This window comes from Hyaena hyaena, unplaced genomic scaffold (genome assembly GCF_003009895.1).
Source record: "Hyaena hyaena isolate Hyena2069 unplaced genomic scaffold, ASM300989v1 scaffold_202, whole genome shotgun sequence".
Taxonomy (NCBI): domain Eukaryota; kingdom Metazoa; phylum Chordata; class Mammalia; order Carnivora; family Hyaenidae; genus Hyaena; species Hyaena hyaena.
In genome coordinates this window covers 1881009-1902382 of record NW_024080832.1, presented here as the reverse complement: position 1 = coordinate 1902382, position 21374 = coordinate 1881009, and the positions used below count along the sequence as shown (strand labels likewise).

Sequence of the window (21374 nt, the reverse complement as noted above, 5' to 3'; positions counted from 1 at the left end):
GGGGGGGGGGGGGGGGGGGGGGGCTCAGAGTCATGGCGATTTACCAACTGATGAGGAAGAAGAATTTCAATATTTCACCAGTGCTGACTTGCTGAATACAGGCCCTGCACTCACCCCTCACTCTTCCATTCCTTCCCTGGGGGCTCACTCAGCCTGTTCCCCAAGTAGCAGGCAGTTCCTGCAAGCCCCAGACCAAGTGAAAGACAGCCAGTGTGGGGGTCAGGGAGCCGAACACCCGGTAGGCAGAGAGGAGAAAGCCCCACCGTGGACAGAGAGAGTCAGACCCTGAGGCAAAGGAGACCATATATTCCAACATTCACAGTGGGTGCTACAGGGGGCTGTGAGGGAGGTGGGGTTTGGCCTGAAAACCTCCCCCCACAGTCACTGAGGAAAGCCCTGAGGCAAGGAGGAGGGTGCCAGGGCTCACCCCTGGAGAGCCCTGTCTCCAAAGTCCGCTGATTTTTGTTGGCATTTCTCTCTTTATCTCGTTTGTTCTTTTGTTTGCCACTCTTTAAATAATTAATATAATTACTTTTAAATACAAAATACACAGTGTCCTTTCTCTTCTCTTCTGCTTGTTTGGGGTTATTGGGAGGTGAGTTTTAAATAAGGGTCTCGGCTGTCTAACGGGTCACAGGCTCCAAGTGGGAGGACCAAGAGCCCCAGATGCCACCCCTCCCCTGGGGCGTCCAGGCACCCGCTTCGCCCCTCTCCTGCTCTGCCCCTGGCTGCGGGCTCCCGGTGCCCTGGCCCAAAGCCGCCTAGATGGTGAGGAGCCCTCTTGGGAGGTGGCACAGAGCTGATGCTGTGGGATTCCAGGTGGGCCTGGTTTCAACGGACAGGGTCGGACAGAGAAGGACCTAGCCCATGAAGCAGACAGGCCCCAGCAGCACCCCTCCCCGCTTCGGGGGGGCCCCCAGGTCTGAGAAGGAGGCGTCCAGCACTGGTAGCTGCTCCAGCACAGGTGTCCGCACCTCCAGCACCGTCCGGCCTTGCTGTGTCTTGAGGGAGAGACGGACAGAGAGAGCAGTGAGCGTGGTGGAGGGCGCGCGCGCACCCCGCGGCTCCCCCGGCCTCGCCTCTCCTCTGAGCGCCCTGAGCGCTATTCCCCGGTCCCTGTCACATGATCAAACTTGCTAGATTCTCTTCTTCAAACTTCTCCCTGAGCATTGGGATTGGGAATGCTAGGAAGATCGGATGTGTGGACGTGTGCGCGTTATCTGTGCACGCGCGCCCATGCCCATGAACCAGCCTGTCAGCTTTGGGTCCGTCCTTGAGATTGTCTACCTGTGGTGGTTGTGTGAGTGTGTGTGACTCCACAGGGATGTGTACACATGTGTTTGTGGTGTAACTGTGTGATAATATCTGACACTCCACACGTGTGTCCCCCTGTGACCCTGTCCAGACAATTCTGGGAATGTACGTACAGACGATGGGTGTCTGTGTGCTCCCGTGCCTTCCTGGGGTGGGGGGTCATTTGCCCCCCTGCGTGCCATGAGTGTACGAGCCTGCATGACTCACTCTCAGTGATGCTGGGGTGTGCACGCAGGTGAATGCCACCTTCCATTCTTCCCAGCCCCGCTCCCCGATCACCCCCGGCTGAGATCCCTCGGGCATATTTGACACCTAGAAGCTGGACTTCTCCTGCTGTTCCTAGTAACTCTGCCCAAAGGGTCTTCCTCCAGCCTGACTCTGGGATCCCCCCCCTCCCAGCTCTTCCCAGTTCCCACCTGACAGCCGTCTCTGAATTCCTTGACATAGGGGCTGGTCTCCAGGCTCAGCTCATCCTCATTGGCCCCCCGGAGCTTCAGGGGGCCATCTCGGGCCATCCCAGAGCATGGGTAGGAGACATCCTGGTGGGCTGAGACGCTGAGCAGCCGCAGGAAGGTGAGCTGGACCACACCTACCGGGGAGCCTTCTGAGTCCACGTAAGAGAACTGACAGGAGAGAGGGGCACAGTCGGGGGCAGAAGAGACAGGCCTGCACGGCTTCTACAGAAGCAGGGTAGCTGGGCCAGGGTCAAAGGCAGGGAATGGGTGGGCAGAAAGGGCTGGCGGAGAAATGAGAGGCCAGAGTGAGAGCCAGGGACTGACTGAGGGTAAACAAGAGGCAAACTTTGTCTTGGGTTGTCAAGGGAAGGAGACAAAGTGAGCGGCAGAGAGCTGGTGAGAAGGAAAGAGTCAAGGAAAGAAGCAGCAGCAGGCTCTGCAGGGGCGAGGGCACCTGTCACATAAACCCAGAAACCACTAGGCCCTGACGGGACGACGCTGTGGGACAGGGATGAGCAGTCAGGTGCCAGCTCTCACTTGTGTGACATCATCCCGGGGCGTCACACATGTTTCCCCTCCGGCTGTAAAGTTGCAGAAAACCCGGAAGGCATCCCGAGCACAGCCCTGGTTGGGGTCGACCCAGTACTCTCCTGTTGGGTGAGGGAGAAGGAAGGGTCAGCGCCCCAACAGGCGGGCCCCAGTGTGCTCCTTGCCTGCCTTCCCACTCCTCCACCCATGCTGCTCCAACTCTCAGCCCTCCCCATGCCCTCCCCCTACGCTCTCCCCACCCTCCCCTCCCCACCATGCCCTCAGTCTCCTGGTCCCATTCTCCCCCAGAGCCCCACAACACCGCCCGCCCTGCTTCACATTCCATCATCACCTTACACCCCTGCCCGTCTGCGCACCCCTCCCCCAGCAGCACCCCCAGGCTCCCAACGGAGAAGGCAGGAGCACTGACATCCTCACATGGGTACAATATGTGATTGCAGACTCGCACACATGGCCATCCGTGTAAATGTGTACATATGTACACATGTATATGTCTGTCACTTCCTGTAGGCAGCAGGCTAACAAAGAGCTGCCGTGCACGGAGAGGACCAGATCAACTGTGACATATGGAAATACTCCTGACCTGGTTGGCAAAGAGCTGCCCTTCCAAGCCCCTCAACCCTCACCCCCACCGCACACCTTCCCCAAGAACTTCCTGCATCCATTCTGCTTTTCATGCCCACGCTGTTATTCTTGTTCCCTGAGGCCGGCACTGACCGTCAGGCAGCTCCGGGCGGCAGAGCTTCAGGTCCTGGCAGGTGCGAGCGGGGCTGTCCTGGGTCCCTGTCGGCCGCCTCATCTGCTCAATCTCCTCCCGCAGGGAGTCCAGTGAGCCAAAGATCTCCTCCAGCCCCCCAGTACTGCCCGGAGCCCCCCGAGTCGGCATGGCCTCATCCTCCTGCATCAGGCGGCTTCCGTCCACTGAGCGCCGAGTCTTTTTGGGCATCTGGATGGGCAGGGGCTGGATCACCTCGCCCGGCGGGCCCTGGGTGGAGAGACAGATGGAGAAGGTGACAGACAAGGTTGGTATGAGGGTGAAACCAAGAAACACTGGGACAGAGAGGGACAGTCCGAGAAGCAGGCCCTGACTTGTGACTTACCGGGTGTCCTGGAGGACCCTGGACACCCTTCTCTCCCTTGGGTCCAGCTGGGCCCTGCCAAAGGAGTAAATGAGGTCATGGAAGGGTCAAGGGGTCAAGCATGTGATCAAGGTCACAGAAGGGTCAAATCGGTCTCCAGGCCAGGGAGGAACGCCACTGGTGGGAACACATTTGCCCCAGAGAGAAAGTGTCAAGTCCAGCTGGGGGAAGGGGGCAGAGCTCAGAGCTGGCTGGGGGTCACTCACTGTGGCTCCTTTGGCTCCTTTGGGGCCAGCAGGTCCCTGTGAAATGACAAGAAAGAGATGGTCAGCACAGGGGATGGTCAGGATAAGGAGGAAAGGAGAGGCCGAGTCATGAGTCCACAGGACCCTGGCTTCACTACAGGAGGGGCAGGCGTGAGGGGACACGGGGACATTTGGGAGGCCCCAGAGGGATGGGGGAGGAAACACCGCAGGACATACGGAGGCCGTGGGGCCGATGCTCATGAGGCTGCTGGTTGCCATGGAAGCCATGGCGGGATTATGGAGGGGGGAGAGGTGGGTTTAGGGGATCTGGTGAGGAACAGATGGGGTACTCACGGGGAGGCCAGGGGGCCCTCCAGGACCCATAGGCCCAGACGCTCCTGGGATACCCTAGGAAAGAGAGGGGCGTGGTTCAACTGGGTCCTCCTCCACACCCCCTCCCTCCACCCTGTCTCCACCTCCACCCCCACCCACAACATGAATCCCCACACTCATCCTCCCAGACCTTCCAGGACCATGTCCTCACCGTCTCCCCCTTCTGTCCAGCAGAGCCCTGGGGGCCAGGAAGCCCACGATCACCCTTCTCTCCCTGCTCCCCAGGGGGCCCGATCAGTCCGATGAGACCTGGGTGACCCTGGAAAAGCGACAGGCTGTCATGGGGGTGCAGAGAGGAGACACATGGGTCCAGAAGGACCCTACGGGGGTCAGAGCACAGAAGGCAAGAGAGCCTTAGGCACAAGGTCTGACAGAACAGGGCCTGTGAATGTGAGGACCCTCAAAGATGGTGCTGGAGCCCGAAGCATAGTGGTGGGCACTCAGGGTCCCCCTAGGCTGCAGGGGTGAGGCTGAGGGGAGACGCCTGGCCACATATCTGTGTTACTCACCTTCTCTCCCTTAACTCCAACATCACCCCGGAGGCCAGGAAGCCCCGGAGGTCCCTGTGGGGAGACAGGAAGTCACTCTCTCCAGGGAGGGGTGGGACCAAGCTCTCCCCCCACCACTTCCCACTTCCTCCAGGGCTTCAATTGGATTCTACCTGCCCAAGGGCACCACCATCTTCACCCCGACCCACCCCACACAATCCACAGTCACTCACCACAGGACCTGGAGGCCCAGCCTGGCCTGTGGCCCCAGGACGGCCTTGCTGACCCTGCAGATTCAAGGAGACCCCAGAGGTGAGGAAAAGTGTCCCCACACAAACACCCCTCAAGGCCTCTCGCCCCTCCTACCCCAGCCAAGCCTCTCCATTCCATGACTCACCACTGAGCCTGGGAGCCCTCTTAGACCATCAGGACCAGGTTTCCCTGCTGGGCCTGCAGGGCCCACAGGGCCTGTCTTCCCCGGGGCCCCCACAGCGCCAGGATCCCCCTGAAACACATACAAGGAATGAGTCTTAAAGGGCAGAAGAAGGGAATATGGGTGGTGGTAGGGGGTCCAAGGTGGGCTGGATGAAGCAGAGAGGAGGGACCAAACCCCAGGAGTCCCATGAGCAGGAAAGAGTATAGGGAACAGAACCCCCATCCGAACAAGAAGCTCAGCATAGAGGAGGTCAACATGGCATAGATATCTAGAGAGAGGAGTCTGAGGAGCCAGAGATTCCAGGTGACGGAGGGAATATTCCAGCATCGGGGAAGGCCTCTCCCTCACCTTGGCTCCCTTCTCTCCTTGCCGTCCCTCAGGACCAGGAGTGCCAGCAGGACCCTACAGACGGAGACAGGAAAGAAAAGTCATCGAGGCAGTGAGTAGCCAGGCTCAGCTGCTTTCTCCTCCCTGTCCTAGGGGCTCCAGCGAGCATGCATGCGTACTCGCACACACACTTATGCGTGCACAGACACAATCACAGAAGCTGATCCACGATGAGCTGGTACAGCTGTACCAGTTGTTAAAATACTGAGCAGCTCTGTGTATTTCGCAAAAAGCCACTTGCCCACACCCCATCTAGTGCCCCACTGCCTACGCCAGCAACTAGAGGGTTAATCTTTGGCCTGGGATGGGGGAGGGAGTGGGGGGAGGAGTCCTCCAGGAAAGCTAGCCCCATCTTCCATGTCCATTCTGATCAGCTGGTGAATACCAGCACCCCTGGCAAGAACATACATAGCAAAACCCAGGAACAGACACACTCAGTTATACGTGGCATGTTCACCCCATCCAAGGGCAGCTCAGATCCCGGGGACCTCCCTGCCCATCCCATGTGTTACTGTCCCACCCTCTATCCACCTTGCCTAAAGACCACCCCACAAGTTCCCAGGGGTCCACCTCACTTACCCGCTTCCCAAGTGGCCCAGGAGGTCCATTCTCCCCAGTGGGACCAGGAGATCCCTATGGAGGGACGAGTAGGGGTGAGTGAGTGTTTACCCTCCAGCCAATGGACCCCTCGGGAGTCGGGCATAAAAAGGGGGTAATGGGCCTGAAGGCTTGGGCTCCATGGCGGAGGGAGGAGTCACTGGTCACTCACAGGCTGTCCTGGCTCGCCATCCTCTCCTCGGTCACCCTTCGCACCATCCTGGCCCTGCAGGGATGAAGCAAGGTCAAGAGTTGCTTGCCCAAACTGCCAATCCTCCCGTCCCTCCGCCTGCCCTGCCCTACCCCCAGCTTCCCACACTCAAGCCCATCAGCCACACTCGTGCAGGAGCCCTCCCTCTTTCCCCCTTCCCCTCTCTGGGGAGGACTCACCCGAGGGCCACCTTCTCCAGGAGGGCCAGGGTCACCAGGAAAACCCACAGGACCCTAGTCCAGAAAATAACAGGGCAAGGTCACGACCCCCTAAGCCTACCCAGAGCCAACACAGACCCCCATGGGCACATATGACACCCTCCCTTTCTACATGCAGGGCCCGCCTGCACCCCCTGGGAAGATGGTCTCCTGCACCCTCTTTTCCCACCTCATGCACTTGATGCTTTCTAATGCTTTGGGGGAATTAATTAAAAGGCATCTCTCGCTTTCTCTCTCTGGATTCCAGACCCCATACATCCTTCCCAGGAGATCTCATTCCCAGAAACTTCCACCCAAGAACCCCTCCACCCTTGGGCTCCCCCCACCCCAAGACCCTCCCACTCACATACACCCATATTCCCGGGGTCTCTCATTCCCAAGGCCCGCCTCCCAGCCCTGCCCCCCCAAACTCACAGGGTTCCCTTTGGGACCATCATCACCGGTGGGGCCTTTAGGCCCTGGTGGCCCTGCCTCTCCTGGCTGTCCCGACTCTCCTTTCTCCCCACGCTCCCCACGTGGGCCCTGGAAGATGAGTGGAGGGTACAGATGGTCCCAAAGGGGTCTTGAAGATCAAGGATGCAGCCCCTGCTTCCAAGACGCCTTCAGTCTCCCCTCTGTCCCCGCAGTGACAGCGGGATGCACATGGAAAGTCAAGCCCATAGGGAATCCTCTGGTCCCTCTTCCCTTCAAAGAAAGAGCGCGGGGCTCACTCACACCCAGGGGTCCAGCCTCACAGAGGGTGGGGAGCACAGGCTCCTGGGCTGTGGAGGGGCTCTAGCTCTAGGAGGTCACAGCACGGCAGAGGGGAGGGAGGGCTGAGGTTGAGGAGGGTGATGGGGATTGGGGAGCAAGTCCTCAGAGTTTTCACTCACCTTGACACCTGGCTCGCCCTGGACCCCTGGAGATCCTGCCTCTCCTGGCTCCCCCTGCAAGGAAACTGGGGTCAAAAACTTCCTTCTCCCCCCAAAATCCTGACAGTCCCCACATCTCATTTTCTTTTGCCAGCCCCAACCAAAACTAACGGAAGATGCAACCGTCATACCCACGTCCAGGCAAGTCCATTCATTCACCCCCTTCCCAGTTACCTTCTCTCCAGGGGGACCCAGGTTCCCAACACCTCCTGGGGGACCTTGCGGACCCTGGAAGAGGAATAGAAGCTGGGGTCACTGCCTAAGGGAGGAGGCACCATTCCAGGGACAGAGCCTGGATGAGCGCCCCGAGGTCACAGCAGTGAGACAGTGGGAGGCCTTCCAGGGGGGGCTTCTCTCAGCAACTGACATGAGACAGTTCATAGTCTGAGGAAAGGGAGGCAGGACTGGCCATGTTGATCTGAAGGCACAGAAGCTAAGAGGACTCACATCAGCTCCATTGGGTCCGGCTGGGCCTCGGGGTCCTGGGGGGCCGGGGGGTCCCTGGGGGAAGCAGACACAGCAGAGACAGAGAGGGGAGAGAAAGCGCATTAGGCACACAGAGATGGCAGGGGGCCGGGTGAGGCAGATACCCTGGGGGCGGCAGCAGAGGGGGGCAGCCCTGCCAGGGAGCCGCACACCGGGAGCAGGGCGTCGTGGGCAGTGGGGTGTTGGGGCCGCTGGATGGGGGATGACTAGTAGGTGGGTTTGGGGTTGGGGGGGTCACACTCACCATAGGGCCCACATCTCCTGTTTCTCCCTTCTCCCCCGAGGGGCCTGGCAAACCCTGTGCGGGGAACACAGCACAGACCCAGATGACCAACCCCCCAGAGCACAGCTCCAGGTAGACAGCGCCCTTCCCTCCAATCCCACATGCCCCCCAGTCCTCTGCCCCTCCTCCCCGGTCCTCAGCAGCGGGGGCTGGTGGGGGTCTGCGGCGGACACCAGACCCATCCTGACCCCACCTCTCAGCCCACGCCTCTACCTTCCAACCCACCTGCAGGCCAATGGGTCCCGGGGGCCCATTGAATCCTCTTGTTCCTTCATCGCCTTTGGCTCCAAAGTGTCCCTGGGGGCCCCGAGCTCCGGGCTCCCCATCTGCTCCCTGAGGTGGAAGGAGGGCAAGGGACAAGGACACAGAGATGGTTATGGGTCGGGTGTTCTCTAGTCACAAGCCCCACACTGAGCTGGGCACCAGGGCCAGAGCCCCGCTCCCACACAACCTCCAGGGCAGAGAGGAGCTGAGGGGAGACTAGAGGCTGCCAGGCATTGGTCACTCACCGCTGCTCCAGGCTGCCCCACGGGACCAAGGGGCCCAGGCGGTCCAGGGGGCCCCTGCAGGGGCAAAGGAGAGTCAGAGACACCAAGACAGGGAGCGAGACCAGGTGGAAATGAGGTTAAAGGTCAGAGGGCAGAAGTCAAAAGTCATGGCCACTTACATGTTCACCCTTATTCCCTTTAGTGCCCTTCTGTCCAGGGTCTCCCACCTCACCCTGCAGGGAGAAGGCAGATGAGACATTAGAGAAAGGACCTGGGCGGGGCAGGGAGTTAAGACAGGGGTGGAGATGGGAAGCATGTCCAGATCATTGATCTTATCTGGAAAGATTGGGTCCAGGGTCTGTGGGTTCCCACACCTTGTCTCCATCCTCTCCTGCCACGCCTGGGGGTCCAGCAGGACCAGGAAGCCCCACAGGGCCCTGGACCCCATCTCGGCCAGTTGGACCAATGGGGCCCTTCTCGCCCTGTAGGAAATGAAGAAAGGAGTCATGACCCGGAGTCATCACCTTCAAACACCCTCACAGGAAACCCTCCATAGCCCAGTGGCTCACAGCTCACAGACCCCTCCCCAGTATCTCTCCCCAGGGACCCCTCACTCACCGGGACACCTTTCTCTCCTGCGGCTCCAGGGGGACCCTGTGGGCCGGGGCGCCCTGGGGGGCCAATGGGTCCCCCGGATCCTGCTGCACCTCGCTCCCCGGGGGAGCCCTGAGACAGGGAATGGAGTCAGACCCTCAAGGAGGAGACCACAGCCCACCCACACCAGAAGACCCCTGAACATGGTTCCCAGGAGAATAGCCCAAAATTGGATGCACTGTGGCTGACCCTAGACCCCCTCCGCCCAGTCCCACAGCCTTGCCCAGATCCAAATGCCCCACCCTTCCACATCCTTCCCCACCCACTCTTTCCTGGGTCCTCCCTACTGCCCCCCAGAGCCCCCAGACTCACTGCAGGGCCAGGAGGACCAGCCGGACCTTCATTTCCCTTCAAACCAGGTCCACCCTATGAACCGGAGATTTGAAGCAACAGACGTGAGTTGGCGGCAGAGGGGGGGTCCAAGAGACTTGCAGGGAAGGATGAAAGCCGGGCGGGGTGGGGGCAGGCTCAGAGAAACGGGAGTGGGGTGACGCTGAGGGATGCCAGGACGGGGGTGGCTTGTCTCAGGCAGTCCGGCTGGGAGATTGGGATCATACTCACAGCAATGCCCGGGAGGCCTCTCTCTCCTGGGAAGCCCCTCAGACCAGCAGGTCCATCCTTCCCAGGGGCCCCTGGGGGACCAGGGTCACCCTAAAATGAAACAAAAGGCGATGAGTCATGCTCCCAAATTGGATAGGGAGATCTCTGGCCTTTCTCAAATCCCCAATTAGCTGTTCCCTTCCGCACCCCAACCCTGCTCCCCGCCCCCACCGAGTTCCCCTCTGCCTGGCTCTATACTGACCTTGGTTCCTTCTTTTCCAGATGTTCCAGTCAGTCCCTGCTCTCCAGGGGGCCCTGGGGGTCCCGGGTGACCTCTCTCCCCCATGGGCCCAGTTTCTCCCGCTGCTCCCTGGGGAAGAGACAGAAAGGCTCCAGTCTCAGACCCTCTTCCTGCCCAAACAGGCCACCCTACAATAACCCCTCTGGAACCCTTTTATTCATTCCCCAAAGTTACTAGAAGACTCCGAGAGCTCTGCCAGGCTACCGTGTTGGTGTTAATTCCCCAGTTTGGACTAACTACACCCTCCCGTCCCCACTGGGGACCTGCCCCTTGGAGGCTCAAGAAGATGAGAACAGGCCCAGGAACCAGACTGAAGTTGGGGTCCCGGTGGGGTGGTGGGGCGGGTCAGGCAAAGCAGGGGCTGGGCATGTGATTGGGAAAAAGGGAGAAAGGGCAGAAAGACTAACTCCAGGGCCCGGGGTCCATTCTCTCAGAGGACAGACGTACCTGAGGTCCCACCACCCCTGGAGGGCCAGGGGGGCCAGTCTTCCCTTGGAAGCCCTGAGAGAGGAAGAGGAGAGAGCAGTGCAAGCATGTCAGGCATGGACACTGTGGGACGGACCCCAGACTCCCAGAGGAAGGGCAGGGTCACCACCAGGTCCTTGGCTATAGGTCTGAGCAGCACCAGGTTGATCTCCACTCTGCCAGAACCTCCCTGGTGGGCCTTCCAGAAAGCTCTGGAATGTGAAGGTCTCAGGGGGCCCGGGCATTGCTTACCACTTCTCCTCTCTGGCCCGGGTGTCCCGGCAGCCCGTCCTTCCCAGGGGGACCCTGGAAGGGGTTCAGATGTCAGGTGAACTCTGAGCTGAGAAGGAGGATGGAGAAGAAGGATTCACAGAAGCAAGGAGGGTCAGAGGTCAGCTTACCGGAGGTCCTTTGGGGCCAGGAAATCCATTGGGGCCTTGAGGTCCAGGGAGACCCTAGAGGCAGAGCTGGGTTGAATCCGGAGAATGGGCAGGGGATGCAGCTGGGTGAAGGGCATGGGCTCCACTCAGGCTCCCTGGGGAGCACTAGGGAACAGGAGACTCAAGCCACACTCACCCTTTCTCCAGGGGGCCCATGGGGACCGTCACCACCTGATGTTCCCTGTGGGGGGAAAGAGGGTCAGAGAGCAAGAGGAGCTGCCTTCTAGCTATCCTGGATGTCAGAGGAGTCAACGGGGAGCGGGGCTAAGGGCCAGACGGTGGACGGAGCCCTGCCAAGGCCACTAACCTTAGCTCCAGACTTCCCAGTGGCACCTCGGGGTCCCCGCTGACCCCGTGGACCCTAGAGAGACGGGAGAGGAGGTGTCAGAAAAACCCAAAGGCGCCTCTTTGGATCCTGAGCCACATGTCTGCCCCCCTGCACTCACCGTGGGGCCCCGTTCTCCCCGAGGCCCTGATTTCCCCGACAGGCCCTGGTAGGAAGGAAGCAGAGACACCACATCACCCAGGGCATAACTCCCCCAGCAAGCAGCCCTGCCCTCCTCACCCTCTCCCTTCCCCCAGCTTACCCGGGCTCCCTTCTCTCCACTGGCGCCAGGAAAACCAGGAAATCCTAGGGAGCCCTGGTGAGGGTGGAGAAGGAAAAAATTGAGAAGTCATAAAAAAGGAGGGTCTAGAAGACTCCACAGGGGTCAGAACTGGTGACAGAGGCAGCAGGGAGGGAGGCTTGCGCTCTACCAATAACTAGGTGTCCTTGGGCAAACCACTGCTGATCTCTGGCCCATCTGTGGAATGGGGGTGGACTAAATTCGCTCTAGGGTCCCCCACTGCTCTGCCAGTCTGTGCTTCCTGGGATCAGGGGTCAGAGAAGGGAAGAGGAGGGTCACAAATGAGGCATCATATCACCTTGGGACCCTGGCGTCCAGGGTAGCCAGGCAGACCAGGAACACCCAGCTTGCCCTGTGGAGAGAGAGGGAGCAGTTAGGAGCAAGAGGAGCCACAGATACCACTCCATCCCTGTCCCCAAGGGACCCCAAGCCCAGAGATGGGAGCCAGCCCCTCCTTGGCAAGGCTCCCCAGCAAACCTTCAGCCCCTGGCCCCCCGTCTCCTGCTCCACAGGCTGCCTGGCTTTTGTAATCTCTCCTTCCTGAGAGTAGATTTTCCCCAACTCGGGTGGTGGAATCTCACCCCCTCTGTGTCTTTAAATCTGCAGCTCCATCAAGTTCCTCGGGACTGTGATCTAGCCCCTGCCTACCCTTCAACCTCAGCCCCCCTTCCCCAGCACACACTCCTACTCCATCAAGACCAGTCCCCCTGCAGGCCTGCACACACCACACTCAGGATCGCCTGTCCCCACCCATGCTCTGCACCACCCCTAATCCCCCTCACATGTACCCCCTTCCTCCTGATGCTCCAGGCCCGCCTTGCCCAGACAACTGTGAAGCGGAGGTTAGGAGCAGGGATTCTACAGCCTGACTGCCTGGGCTCAAACTGAGGCTATGCCCCTCATTGGCTGTGTGACTAAGAAGCATCTTAACGTCCCGGTGCCCCCGTGAAAGCTCTCTGCAATGCAGGGCTGTAACGGAGCTGCGCCTGCAGGACGGATGGGACAAGCAGTGTGGCAGTCAGTGAGGGCTTGCTCTGCAGGTCTGTCCTCACCTCTCCCTTTTTAGAATTCCTGCTGCTCGGAGTCCGGACACATTTTCACTCTGCCTTGCACCCACATACCTTTTGCCAGCCTCATGCCCTGTTCCTACCTCTATGCCATGTAAATTCTCATGACAGGGACTTTTCCTTGACTTCTTATACATCCCCACCCCCAACCCCCAACTGTCAGTGGCTAGGAGGTGCCTTCTACGGAGAGGAGCATAATTAACGGTCTTCACATGACTCACTGACTCCAGCTATTGGCACCCCAAAGCCAATCCTGATCCCAGTGTCCAGACCCTCGTCCCCTCCACGTCCCTAGAGCATGTAGGCACAGACTTCCTCATCGCCAGTCACCTTCTCGCCCATGAGCCCGGGGGGGCCAGGGTCTCCAGTGGGTCCAGTACGTCCCTTCGGCCCCTCAGGACCATCTTCTCCCCTGGAACCAGGAACTCCAACCTCTCCCTGGGTAAGAGGGTTGAAGAGGCAAGTGTCGGGGACTGGGGGTGTGGGCTGGGCCCCAAGAGGAGAGGTAGGCCCTGGTGAGGCGGAGTAGGGTCCCAGAGCTACTGAAGGACAGGGAGTCCCAGAGGGAGAGTGTTGTGACCTTCAGGCTGCTGGGACGAAGCTGTGGGGTTGTCATCCTGCTAGGGTCAGGCCCTAAGGGAAAAAGAGCACTGGAGACGGGAGGTCTGGGGTTTCAGGAAATAGGCTGGAGGTTGGGGGCTCCAAAAGAGGGGAGAATCAGGACTTAGGGTTGCGGGGCCCGTGTGTGTGGTTTTCTACTCACCCTGTCACCTTTCACACCCATGTCCCCTTTGAACCCGGGAAAGCCATCCTCGCCCTGAGAAAAATGGGGGTGAGAGGTCATCAGAGATAATGTGGAGGGGGGTTCAGGAGTTAAAATGAAGTATTTTAGAAAATATGGGTGGAAGGATGGATTTCAGAGCTGGAGAGCAGCACAGGCAGACTGGAGAACAGGAAGGGGGGGGGGGGAAGAGCTGAGCCGAAGGGGTGGTGTGGGGCAGGATGGAGGTGCTGGGAAGCTGGAGGCACACTGCTCACCTTTTCACCCTTATGGCCCTTCAGACCACGAATTCCATCCACACCCTAGAATTAGAAGGGAGATAGAGACAGGGTGGGAAGGACTGGGCTCCGGAGACCCCAGCTGGCTCCCCTAGCCACAGTGCTTTATTTCCCAGCCTGGTTGTCCATTACCTTGACACCTCGAGGTCCCGGGTATCCTAGAGGACCCTGAGGTCCAGATGGACCCTGGAAGAAGAAAGAGAGATACCTATGAAGGGGTCTCAGGGTATGACTTATAGAGGCCTTGGGGGGTGGAAGAAACAGAAGAGACAACATTGGAATCTGGATAGGGATACAGGGCATGGAACCAAGATTACTTCATCCACACGTGAATGATAAGCCAAGGAAATTCCAAGGATTTTGAGGCCCCGGAGTCTGGGTAGAAACCCCTCCAAAGATGGAAGCAAGCATGGACGATCTTACCTGGTTCCCTTTGGTTCCAGGGGGACCTTCCTTCCCAGGGTGACCCTGGGGGTAAAGGAAAGAGGATGTGACCACTGGCCACTGTTACCTTCCCTGCACCCCTTCCCTCACTTTTTTAGCCCAGCTTTCCCTTGTGACCCTAATGAAGCCAAGTGACCATAGGCAGGCACCACCAGGGACCTCCCAGTATAAGGAACACACTATGTAGACAGTCATCAAAGGCACTTGGAGGTTATTCACTGGGGTGGAGGGTCATGTGGAATTTGGATTAAGAGGTAGGGACCCACTCACCGGAGGTCCATCTGAGCCAGGCATGCCAGGGAGCCCTGGTTTCCCTCGAGGACCCTGCAGGAAAGTGAGGAGGCTCAGGGTCACCAGCAGGATCATGTCAGACTATGGCTGAAGTCCCATCCATATACTTAAGTCTCTCCCCTACACTGTCCCCCAGTGTATCGCCTGTCCCCCAAATCACTTAGTCACTTACCTTCTCTCCATGAGGGCCAATGGCACCCTGGGGCCCAGGGAGACCCTACACAGAGAGAGAGAGGCGTCACAGGGGCCCTACTGGGGTGGGCTACTCTCTCCTATAGCCAGCATCCCCCTGCAGAGCATGAGTGGTGAAGGTTTGAGACCTTTAACTTCCATCCAGGGTCTGAACCGTCGTGGAAGCCCAGAAGAAGTTGCTACAGATGGGGAGGGGTTGGACAGGACAACTCACCTGGGTTCCAGGAGTGCCCTGTTGTCCAGGAGGTCCTGGCTCTCCCTGAGGTCCCTAGAAACAAACAACCAGGCAAAGGTCAAAGGAAGATGGTGACAACAAACTTGGTCCAAGAGCTGAGATCCAGCAGGACAGCAAGAAGGCAAGAACCGGAACCAAGCAGGGGGTCAAAATGGAAACAGGACCTTGGCTCAGGGCCAGGTGGTGTGTCTATGCCCATTACTCACCAAGCTCCCTTTGGGACCATGGGGACCATCCATGCCTCGGACTCCCTGAAACATGAGAGGGGCGTGAGCAGGCTGGAAGGTGGGGCCAGGGCCCTGGAAGGACCTGTGGTTTCTGAGCGGGTGGGAAGGAGTAGCCTCACATTGGTCAGACCTCCAATTCATCCCAAACCTAAGCAAATATAGCCAGCCCAGATCCACAGGGCGTAGGTCTGCGGGTCTGTGGGTTTGTGGGGTTTTGTTTTCCTTGAGAATTTTTTTAGAGCTAAGCTTAGCGCCTTTGGTACAGTGTACCATATGGCCCTGCAAGAGCACCTGGGAGTAAAGGCTGGAGCAGAGCTGGCAGGGGTAGGGGGCCAGCTGGAGGTGTGGGAGGAGGAAGCAGCTAGGAAGGATGGAGAGTTGGAAAGGTCAGGGGGTGAGGTCAGGGTCAGAAGTCAGGGATCGTCACATACCGGGGGGCCAGGAATACCAGGTGGGCCTTTGGGGCCAAGGAGACCTCGAGGTCCCTGCAATCGGGTGAGGGAAATACATGGCATGTGTGGGTGAAAGGTAATATGTCTCTTTCATGCCCATGTCCCTCCCCTGGCATCCCCAGAGACCCCCTCACCCAAACCCTTAGATGCTCACCGACTCTCCAGGCAGTCCCCGAGGCCCAATCTCCCCATCGTCTCCCTGGAGAAGGAGGACAGGATGAAGCAGCCTCACCTTCCCCACTTCTCCCATACTGAGTCCCTGCCCTGGCCACAATACTTACTCGCTCTCCATCCTCACCAGGGGGGCCAGGAAGCCCCTGGGCACCAGTATCACCCTGGAAAATGGGGGAAGAGATAAGAGGGGCCTCAGAGCCCCCAATGCAAGCAGATACTGACTCTCTCCAATTAACCAGTTTCATCCATTGAGTTCCTGCTGGGACCCTCAGCCTCCCGCCCTTACCTTGAGATCACTACCTCCCCACCCCTCCGTGGAAGGTCTACCCCTTCATCACAATGCACTACCCCCAATATACTCACCCTATGTCCCTTCTCCCCAGGTAGCCCTGGGAGTCCATCAAAACCTCGGTCACCCTAGGAGAAGAGGGCAGCCCAAGTGAGGTCCCGGCCCTTTACCCACCCTATCCCTCCCTACTTTGTCCTAAGTGTCATTTCATGGGGAAACCTGGGGAATTCAGTCATCCCCAAAGCTTAGATAGTGCTGGAAGCCATAGGCATCAGAGAGGGACTCATATTTGTTACCTTCACTCCAGGTTCTCCAGGCATCCCTCGGGCTCCATCAGCACCTGCTCGGCCCTGGGTTGCAAAGGAAGTGTTAGAGCAAATAGAGACACATTCCTTCACACTCTGTGCCCTCTCTCCCACTCACACTCACCACACCCCCACTCACCCTTCGCCCAGCCTTGCCAGGAGGGCCTGTAAGGCCTTGAGGTCCTCTGGGGCCCTGGTGAGGGAGAGTCAGGGGTAGGGTTAAAGGGCATAGACAGAAAGGGAGGCCCTGGATGGGGGATCAAATGGATGGGGCTTGTCACCTGAGGTCCTAGGTCTCCAGATTCTCCTTTCAGGCCAGGGCTCCCAGGTTGTCCCTGTGATCAAGAAGAGAAGGTGGCGATGTTAAACGATACACCCAAAAATGACTTCAAAGTCCTCCCCAAAATAAACAAAATAACTTTCAACTTGGCCCCTTTCCAGAACTATCCCTACCCACACACACAAAAAAAGAACTCTGTACACCAATACCCGAATCACTCACCAAGGGTCCAGGGCGGCCTGTGTATCCCATGGGGCCAGGGGGTCCCCGAAGCGCCAGCTAGGGGAGCAGGGGACACAGCAGAGCTGAGGAAGAGGTAGCTGGAAACTCCCAACCCCAGTACACCTTCCAAATTTGTCCTTCCACTCTTTGTATTCTCCATAACCTTATTCTCAGCCCAAAACAACCCAGACCTTACCTTCCTCCACATTTACTCCAACCTACCCTTCCAACCCCTCCTAAAGTCTTCATTTCCCCTCCGTGCCCCTCCAGCCTTACTTACCCGTGCTTGCTGCAGAATTGCCTGGGCCTGAGCCTCCTGGGCTGCCACCACGGGGCCCTTGTCACCCCCACCACTGCCAAACCGGAACTGAGGGGCAGAAAGAAAGGAAAGTGCAGGTTCTCTTCCAGGAAATCCATGTGAGCATCCCAGCCAGAGCCTTCATCCAGAATTTCTGCTCCATCTCCCAGGTTCGGGGACACCCCCCACCCCATGCCCTCCTCCACTGTCCCACAGAAGGTTTCCAGATAATCATGTAGAGATTTTCAGAAGATACTCCTATCTTCCTCCCCCACTCTCTGGCTTCTTCCTCTGGAATACTCTTCTTTGATTCTAGACTTCCTGAAATATAAGATTTTCTGCCTAGTTTTAGATGATTCATGTTTGGTTCTAGGTCATCTAATGAGACCTCATCCATCCACCTCAAAGATCAATCTCTTTAGGTTGATGACCTTTAGAGAATCCTCCTTAGCTCTCCTGGTCTTCCAATTCTTAGTAATAGAACATGATTCTCCAGCCCTCCCCATTCCAAAGCCCAGAAGACAACTCACTGGGAGCATGAGAGATGTGCCAGGAGGTCCAGGGGCCCCATCTGATCCAGGGAGCCCTGCTCGGCCAGGGGGGCCCTAAAGTAGGGAGAAAATAAGGACAGGTGATAGTTGGGGAATGTTAGGGTCCTGGCATCATTGTGAATCCATCTACAGGATAAATGTAGACTTCTCTAGATCTTTCCTGAACCCTCCCATCCCCAGAGAGAAAAATGAGAGCGAGACACCAGATTACACCCTCCCCAACCAGAGCCTGTCCTCCTTTCTGGGTGCTGGGGAGCACACCAGCTCCTTCTTCATTAATCAGCCAGCAAGGAATTACTGAGCATGCTGCCCCCACTAGGTTCTAGAGGCTCCTCTGCAGCCCTTCCTTCATAACACACACACACACACACACACACACACACACACACACACACACACACTACTCCCTTACCCTCTCGCCAGGGTCTCCAACTGGGCCTGGGTTGCCCTGGATGCCAGGGGGACCAATCAACCCCTGAGAAACAAATGAGGAGTGTGTCAGGTATGGGCATTCACATCAAAGAGGGATATGTGGCTGAGGGGCGATTTCTATAAAAGAGATTTGAGGATCTGGGAAGCTTTGGAAGGATTTTCCTGAGTTCCAAGAAGGAAGCCTGGTCAAATGTGGGGAAGGCAAAGATGGGCATGTAAGAAGGGTCTCTGTGAAAAAAGTGGAGGCTAAAGGGTCACAGCTAGACTCACCGCAGGGCCTTCTGGGCCAGGAGGCCCCTCCACTAGCATACCCTGTAGAGCCAAACGTTGAACGTCAGAGGCTAAAAGGCTAGCACCCCCACCTCTTTTTCTTCATCCCCCTGCCTTCAGCTCAGTGACCAACAGAGCAACTTACAGGTTCCAGCACTGCAGGTTCTCCCTTCTCTCCCTTCAGCCCCCGGGGTCCACGGGCAGCCTGAAGGAGACACACATATAACCCCCAGTGGGGCTGGTGAGTAGTCAGGACACCAGCACTATCCCCATCCCAACTCCTACCTTCCTTCATTCCCAGATCCTCTGGGCACCTCCCTAACTCTACCCCCAAATGACCCAGGCCTCCCCGAATACTCCCTCTTCCCAGACCTCCCAGGCCTTCCAAGGAGACCTCAGGGCTCTCCATCTCCCAATTCCCAGCTCCACCTTGGCAAGTAACTTCCTCTTCTCCCTTAGAACCTCTTTCAGGAAGGTCTTCTCACCCTTTCTAAGATTCTAAACTCCTCAATCTCCCCAAACCCTCTTTCCCAAACTCCCTCTGACCCCAGGAATACTTAGAACTTTAAGAAAACATCAACATCCTCACCCTCACCCCAATCCACCAAGTAAAAATCTCTCTAAGATTGTGGATTGATTTTATCAGGGTTTGGAGGGAGGGCATGGATCCATATGAAAGTATGATATAATCCATGAAGTCTTCTCCAGAAAAGAAAAAGTGTATGCTTTTATGCACAGAATTTTTCTTAGAATTTCAAGTGGTTCACAAGGTAAAAACTCTCCAGAGGTTAAGCATCCATACTCTAAATAGATTTGGAGAGCAGTCCCTGCTGATATGCCAAACTCAGACCTCATAACTGGTTTTTGGAAAAAAATATACCTCTTAGGCTGTTGTTCAAGCCCCAGAGCAGAGTAACCCTCCCCCCACCAGTTCCTCTCCCAGCAGGGACACTACACCCTTTCTCTGGCCCTCATATATACTCCAAGCCCACAAGTTCTTTCTTTTCCACACTTCTCAGATGTCCACCCCCAACATTGGTCAGCTAGAACCAAGATAAGGATGGGAAGAATGGAAATCAATCCCCTCCCCCAAACTCTCCCAACAAAGATCTTCAGAATGCACCCCTCCACCTCCATCCTGCTAAACAACAATGATCAATTTCTGAACTTTCCCATATCCCAGATCAATCCCAAATTTCCAGAAAGCAGCAAAAGGGAACGTCAGCAGAGGGTTCAGGGTGGCAATATTAGAGAAGGGAAGTGTGGGATGAAGCAGCAGGGTAAAGGAAGCAGCTCTAATTGCAAGACCAGCAAAAGATGAATAGAGTAGACAGGAAATAACCCAACTGAGAGGGAGTGGTTGAAGACATGGGAAACAATTAAGAGAGACATTTCAAAGGAACAAACACTTGGAAACAAGAATGATGCCAGGGCCAAGAAAAATTAAACATGGCCAAGATGGCTAGAAAGTGAACTGGACAAACAGGAAGTGGTTGGACAGACAGGAAGCAGCGAAGAAAAGAGGATCCAGGAAGTAGACCTTCAACAACAACATGGCTACCATGACCAAGAGAAAGAAGAAGTTCACAAAACAGACAAAAAGTGACTCCGGGAAAGGGAATTATGACAGTGAAAGACAATTCTTCCAGAAAATACAAACATCAAGGCTAGTACACACAGGATGTAGCCATGATAAATATCTAGGCCTACAATGGAAAGTTTTTGGATTCGGATGACCTGAGACAATCAGGAAGTAGCTTATTAGCAAAGGAAACTGTTACAAGACAGCATGAAAAACTAGAAGCAAAACATAAATAAGCCCCTTTCAGTACAAACTATCACAGTCACCACGATGGATGCCATGACCAAAGAAGACAGGAAAGGGCAGACTGGAAGTGGCCTAAAGGTTAGAAAGTAGGACACAGGAAGTTAGATCATTTGGCAGCAACATGGATAAGAATTGTTTTTACCAAGAAGAAATGGGGACAGACTGAAAATGGACACAAAGTAGGGACTTAATGACCAAAAGTTTTCTGAAATACAGCTTTATTAAGACAGAAAGTGGCCAAGAAAGACAGGAGGTGGCCATAGGATTAAAAAAGAAAAAAAATCCCAATTGCCCTGAGCAGAGGGATTCATGAGGAGTCACAGGACAAGATATTTGGCAAAGGAAAGCAGAAAGTAATCCTTTCAAGCAACATATACATCTTATATGAACAGAAAATGGCAAATCATCAATGGGAAGTAGCTTGCAGCCAACAGACAATAATCAAAAACAATAGGAAGCAATTCTTAGAGCTCCCACTCAAGGTCAAGAATGGAAGAGGAGCTCCTTTCACTTACGGCTCCCGAGTGGGCTGTCTCCGCAGACAGGGCAGGGCCAAGTTCCGTCTCCTCACGATAATCGTCCCCATAGCCATATGTGTAATCGTAGGGCCCTGCTGGGGGGTCTGTGCCACCCTCCCCATATTCCTCTGTCAGGAACCTGTCGGCTGTGGAGGGGACCTGGAGATCTGTCTGCTCCTTCCCGGGGATGGGGAGGGAGAGGGGTAGATGGGGGCATTAGGGCTAAGAGGAGGCTTTCCCTGGACCCAAGAGCGTGGCAATTTCTAGCCCAAAGGATTCTGAGGGTAGCTGGGACTGGAGTTTTTCTCCCAAGAAGAGCAAGGGAAGTGGTTGTATAGACAGGGAATGGTCATCAAAGGCCCAAAATGAGGAGGGATGCCCCCAACGTGGGTCTGGTGGGAAGAAATGATAAATTACAAGAAGAAAGAAGGATGGCCGGAGGGCTGAACACAGAGTAAACAGTCCGTGGAGATAATGGTAGATAAAGGAGTCCAGGGAACAATCAAAAAAATGGATGAAAAAACTAAGAGGAGAGAAAATGTGACAGCATTGGACAGAAAATGACTCCTGGGAACAGAAATACAATATAGAAAATAAAACTTTTTGACACCAACATGGAGAGACGGTTACTCCAGAATCAAAGAATGGAAGGAGACACGGACACTGAAAAAAAA

General features: G+C 56.5%; 1 protein-coding gene across 1 annotated transcript in view; it reads right to left on the bottom strand.

The window, feature by feature from the left end:
• Window positions 1-286: 286 nt before the first annotated feature.
• Window positions 287-21374, bottom strand: part of COL11A2 (collagen type XI alpha 2 chain) — a 28440-nt gene continuing 7352 nt past the window's right edge. Inside the window, exons 8-66 of the mRNA XM_039241825.1 lie at window positions 20698-20877; window positions 18500-18559; window positions 18355-18396; window positions 18065-18127; window positions 17632-17706; window positions 17084-17170; window positions 16804-16860; window positions 16583-16636; window positions 16441-16494; window positions 16293-16346; window positions 16071-16124; window positions 15815-15868; window positions 15688-15732; window positions 15513-15566; window positions 15061-15105; window positions 14834-14887; window positions 14600-14644; window positions 14407-14460; window positions 14116-14160; window positions 13825-13878; window positions 13672-13716; window positions 13397-13450; window positions 12964-13071; window positions 11865-11918; window positions 11528-11581; window positions 11387-11431; window positions 11248-11301; window positions 11077-11121; window positions 10902-10955; window positions 10753-10806; window positions 10483-10536; window positions 9997-10104; window positions 9756-9845; window positions 9507-9560; window positions 9159-9266; window positions 8915-9022; window positions 8720-8773; window positions 8562-8615; window positions 8278-8385; window positions 8014-8067; window positions 7731-7784; window positions 7458-7511; window positions 7245-7298; window positions 6787-6894; window positions 6334-6387; window positions 6116-6169; window positions 5926-5979; window positions 5308-5361; window positions 4921-5028; window positions 4757-4810; window positions 4545-4598; window positions 4187-4294; window positions 3997-4050; window positions 3664-3699; window positions 3419-3472; window positions 3036-3303; window positions 2307-2419; window positions 1731-1937; window positions 287-1001 (exon numbers count right to left, since the gene is read on the bottom strand). Coding sequence (XP_039097756.1) covers window positions 861-1001; window positions 1731-1937; window positions 2307-2419; window positions 3036-3303; window positions 3419-3472; window positions 3664-3699; window positions 3997-4050; window positions 4187-4294; window positions 4545-4598; window positions 4757-4810; window positions 4921-5028; window positions 5308-5361; window positions 5926-5979; window positions 6116-6169; window positions 6334-6387; window positions 6787-6894; window positions 7245-7298; window positions 7458-7511; window positions 7731-7784; window positions 8014-8067; window positions 8278-8385; window positions 8562-8615; window positions 8720-8773; window positions 8915-9022; window positions 9159-9266; window positions 9507-9560; window positions 9756-9845; window positions 9997-10104; window positions 10483-10536; window positions 10753-10806; window positions 10902-10955; window positions 11077-11121; window positions 11248-11301; window positions 11387-11431; window positions 11528-11581; window positions 11865-11918; window positions 12964-13071; window positions 13397-13450; window positions 13672-13716; window positions 13825-13878; window positions 14116-14160; window positions 14407-14460; window positions 14600-14644; window positions 14834-14887; window positions 15061-15105; window positions 15513-15566; window positions 15688-15732; window positions 15815-15868; window positions 16071-16124; window positions 16293-16346; window positions 16441-16494; window positions 16583-16636; window positions 16804-16860; window positions 17084-17170; window positions 17632-17706; window positions 18065-18127; window positions 18355-18396; window positions 18500-18559; window positions 20698-20877 — 4272 coding nt within the window. The 3' untranslated portion in view covers window positions 287-860. The remainder of the gene's footprint in view (window positions 1002-1730; window positions 1938-2306; window positions 2420-3035; window positions 3304-3418; window positions 3473-3663; window positions 3700-3996; window positions 4051-4186; window positions 4295-4544; window positions 4599-4756; window positions 4811-4920; window positions 5029-5307; window positions 5362-5925; window positions 5980-6115; window positions 6170-6333; window positions 6388-6786; window positions 6895-7244; window positions 7299-7457; window positions 7512-7730; window positions 7785-8013; window positions 8068-8277; window positions 8386-8561; window positions 8616-8719; window positions 8774-8914; window positions 9023-9158; window positions 9267-9506; window positions 9561-9755; window positions 9846-9996; window positions 10105-10482; window positions 10537-10752; window positions 10807-10901; window positions 10956-11076; window positions 11122-11247; window positions 11302-11386; window positions 11432-11527; window positions 11582-11864; window positions 11919-12963; window positions 13072-13396; window positions 13451-13671; window positions 13717-13824; window positions 13879-14115; window positions 14161-14406; window positions 14461-14599; window positions 14645-14833; window positions 14888-15060; window positions 15106-15512; window positions 15567-15687; window positions 15733-15814; window positions 15869-16070; window positions 16125-16292; window positions 16347-16440; window positions 16495-16582; window positions 16637-16803; window positions 16861-17083; window positions 17171-17631; window positions 17707-18064; window positions 18128-18354; window positions 18397-18499; window positions 18560-20697; window positions 20878-21374) is intronic.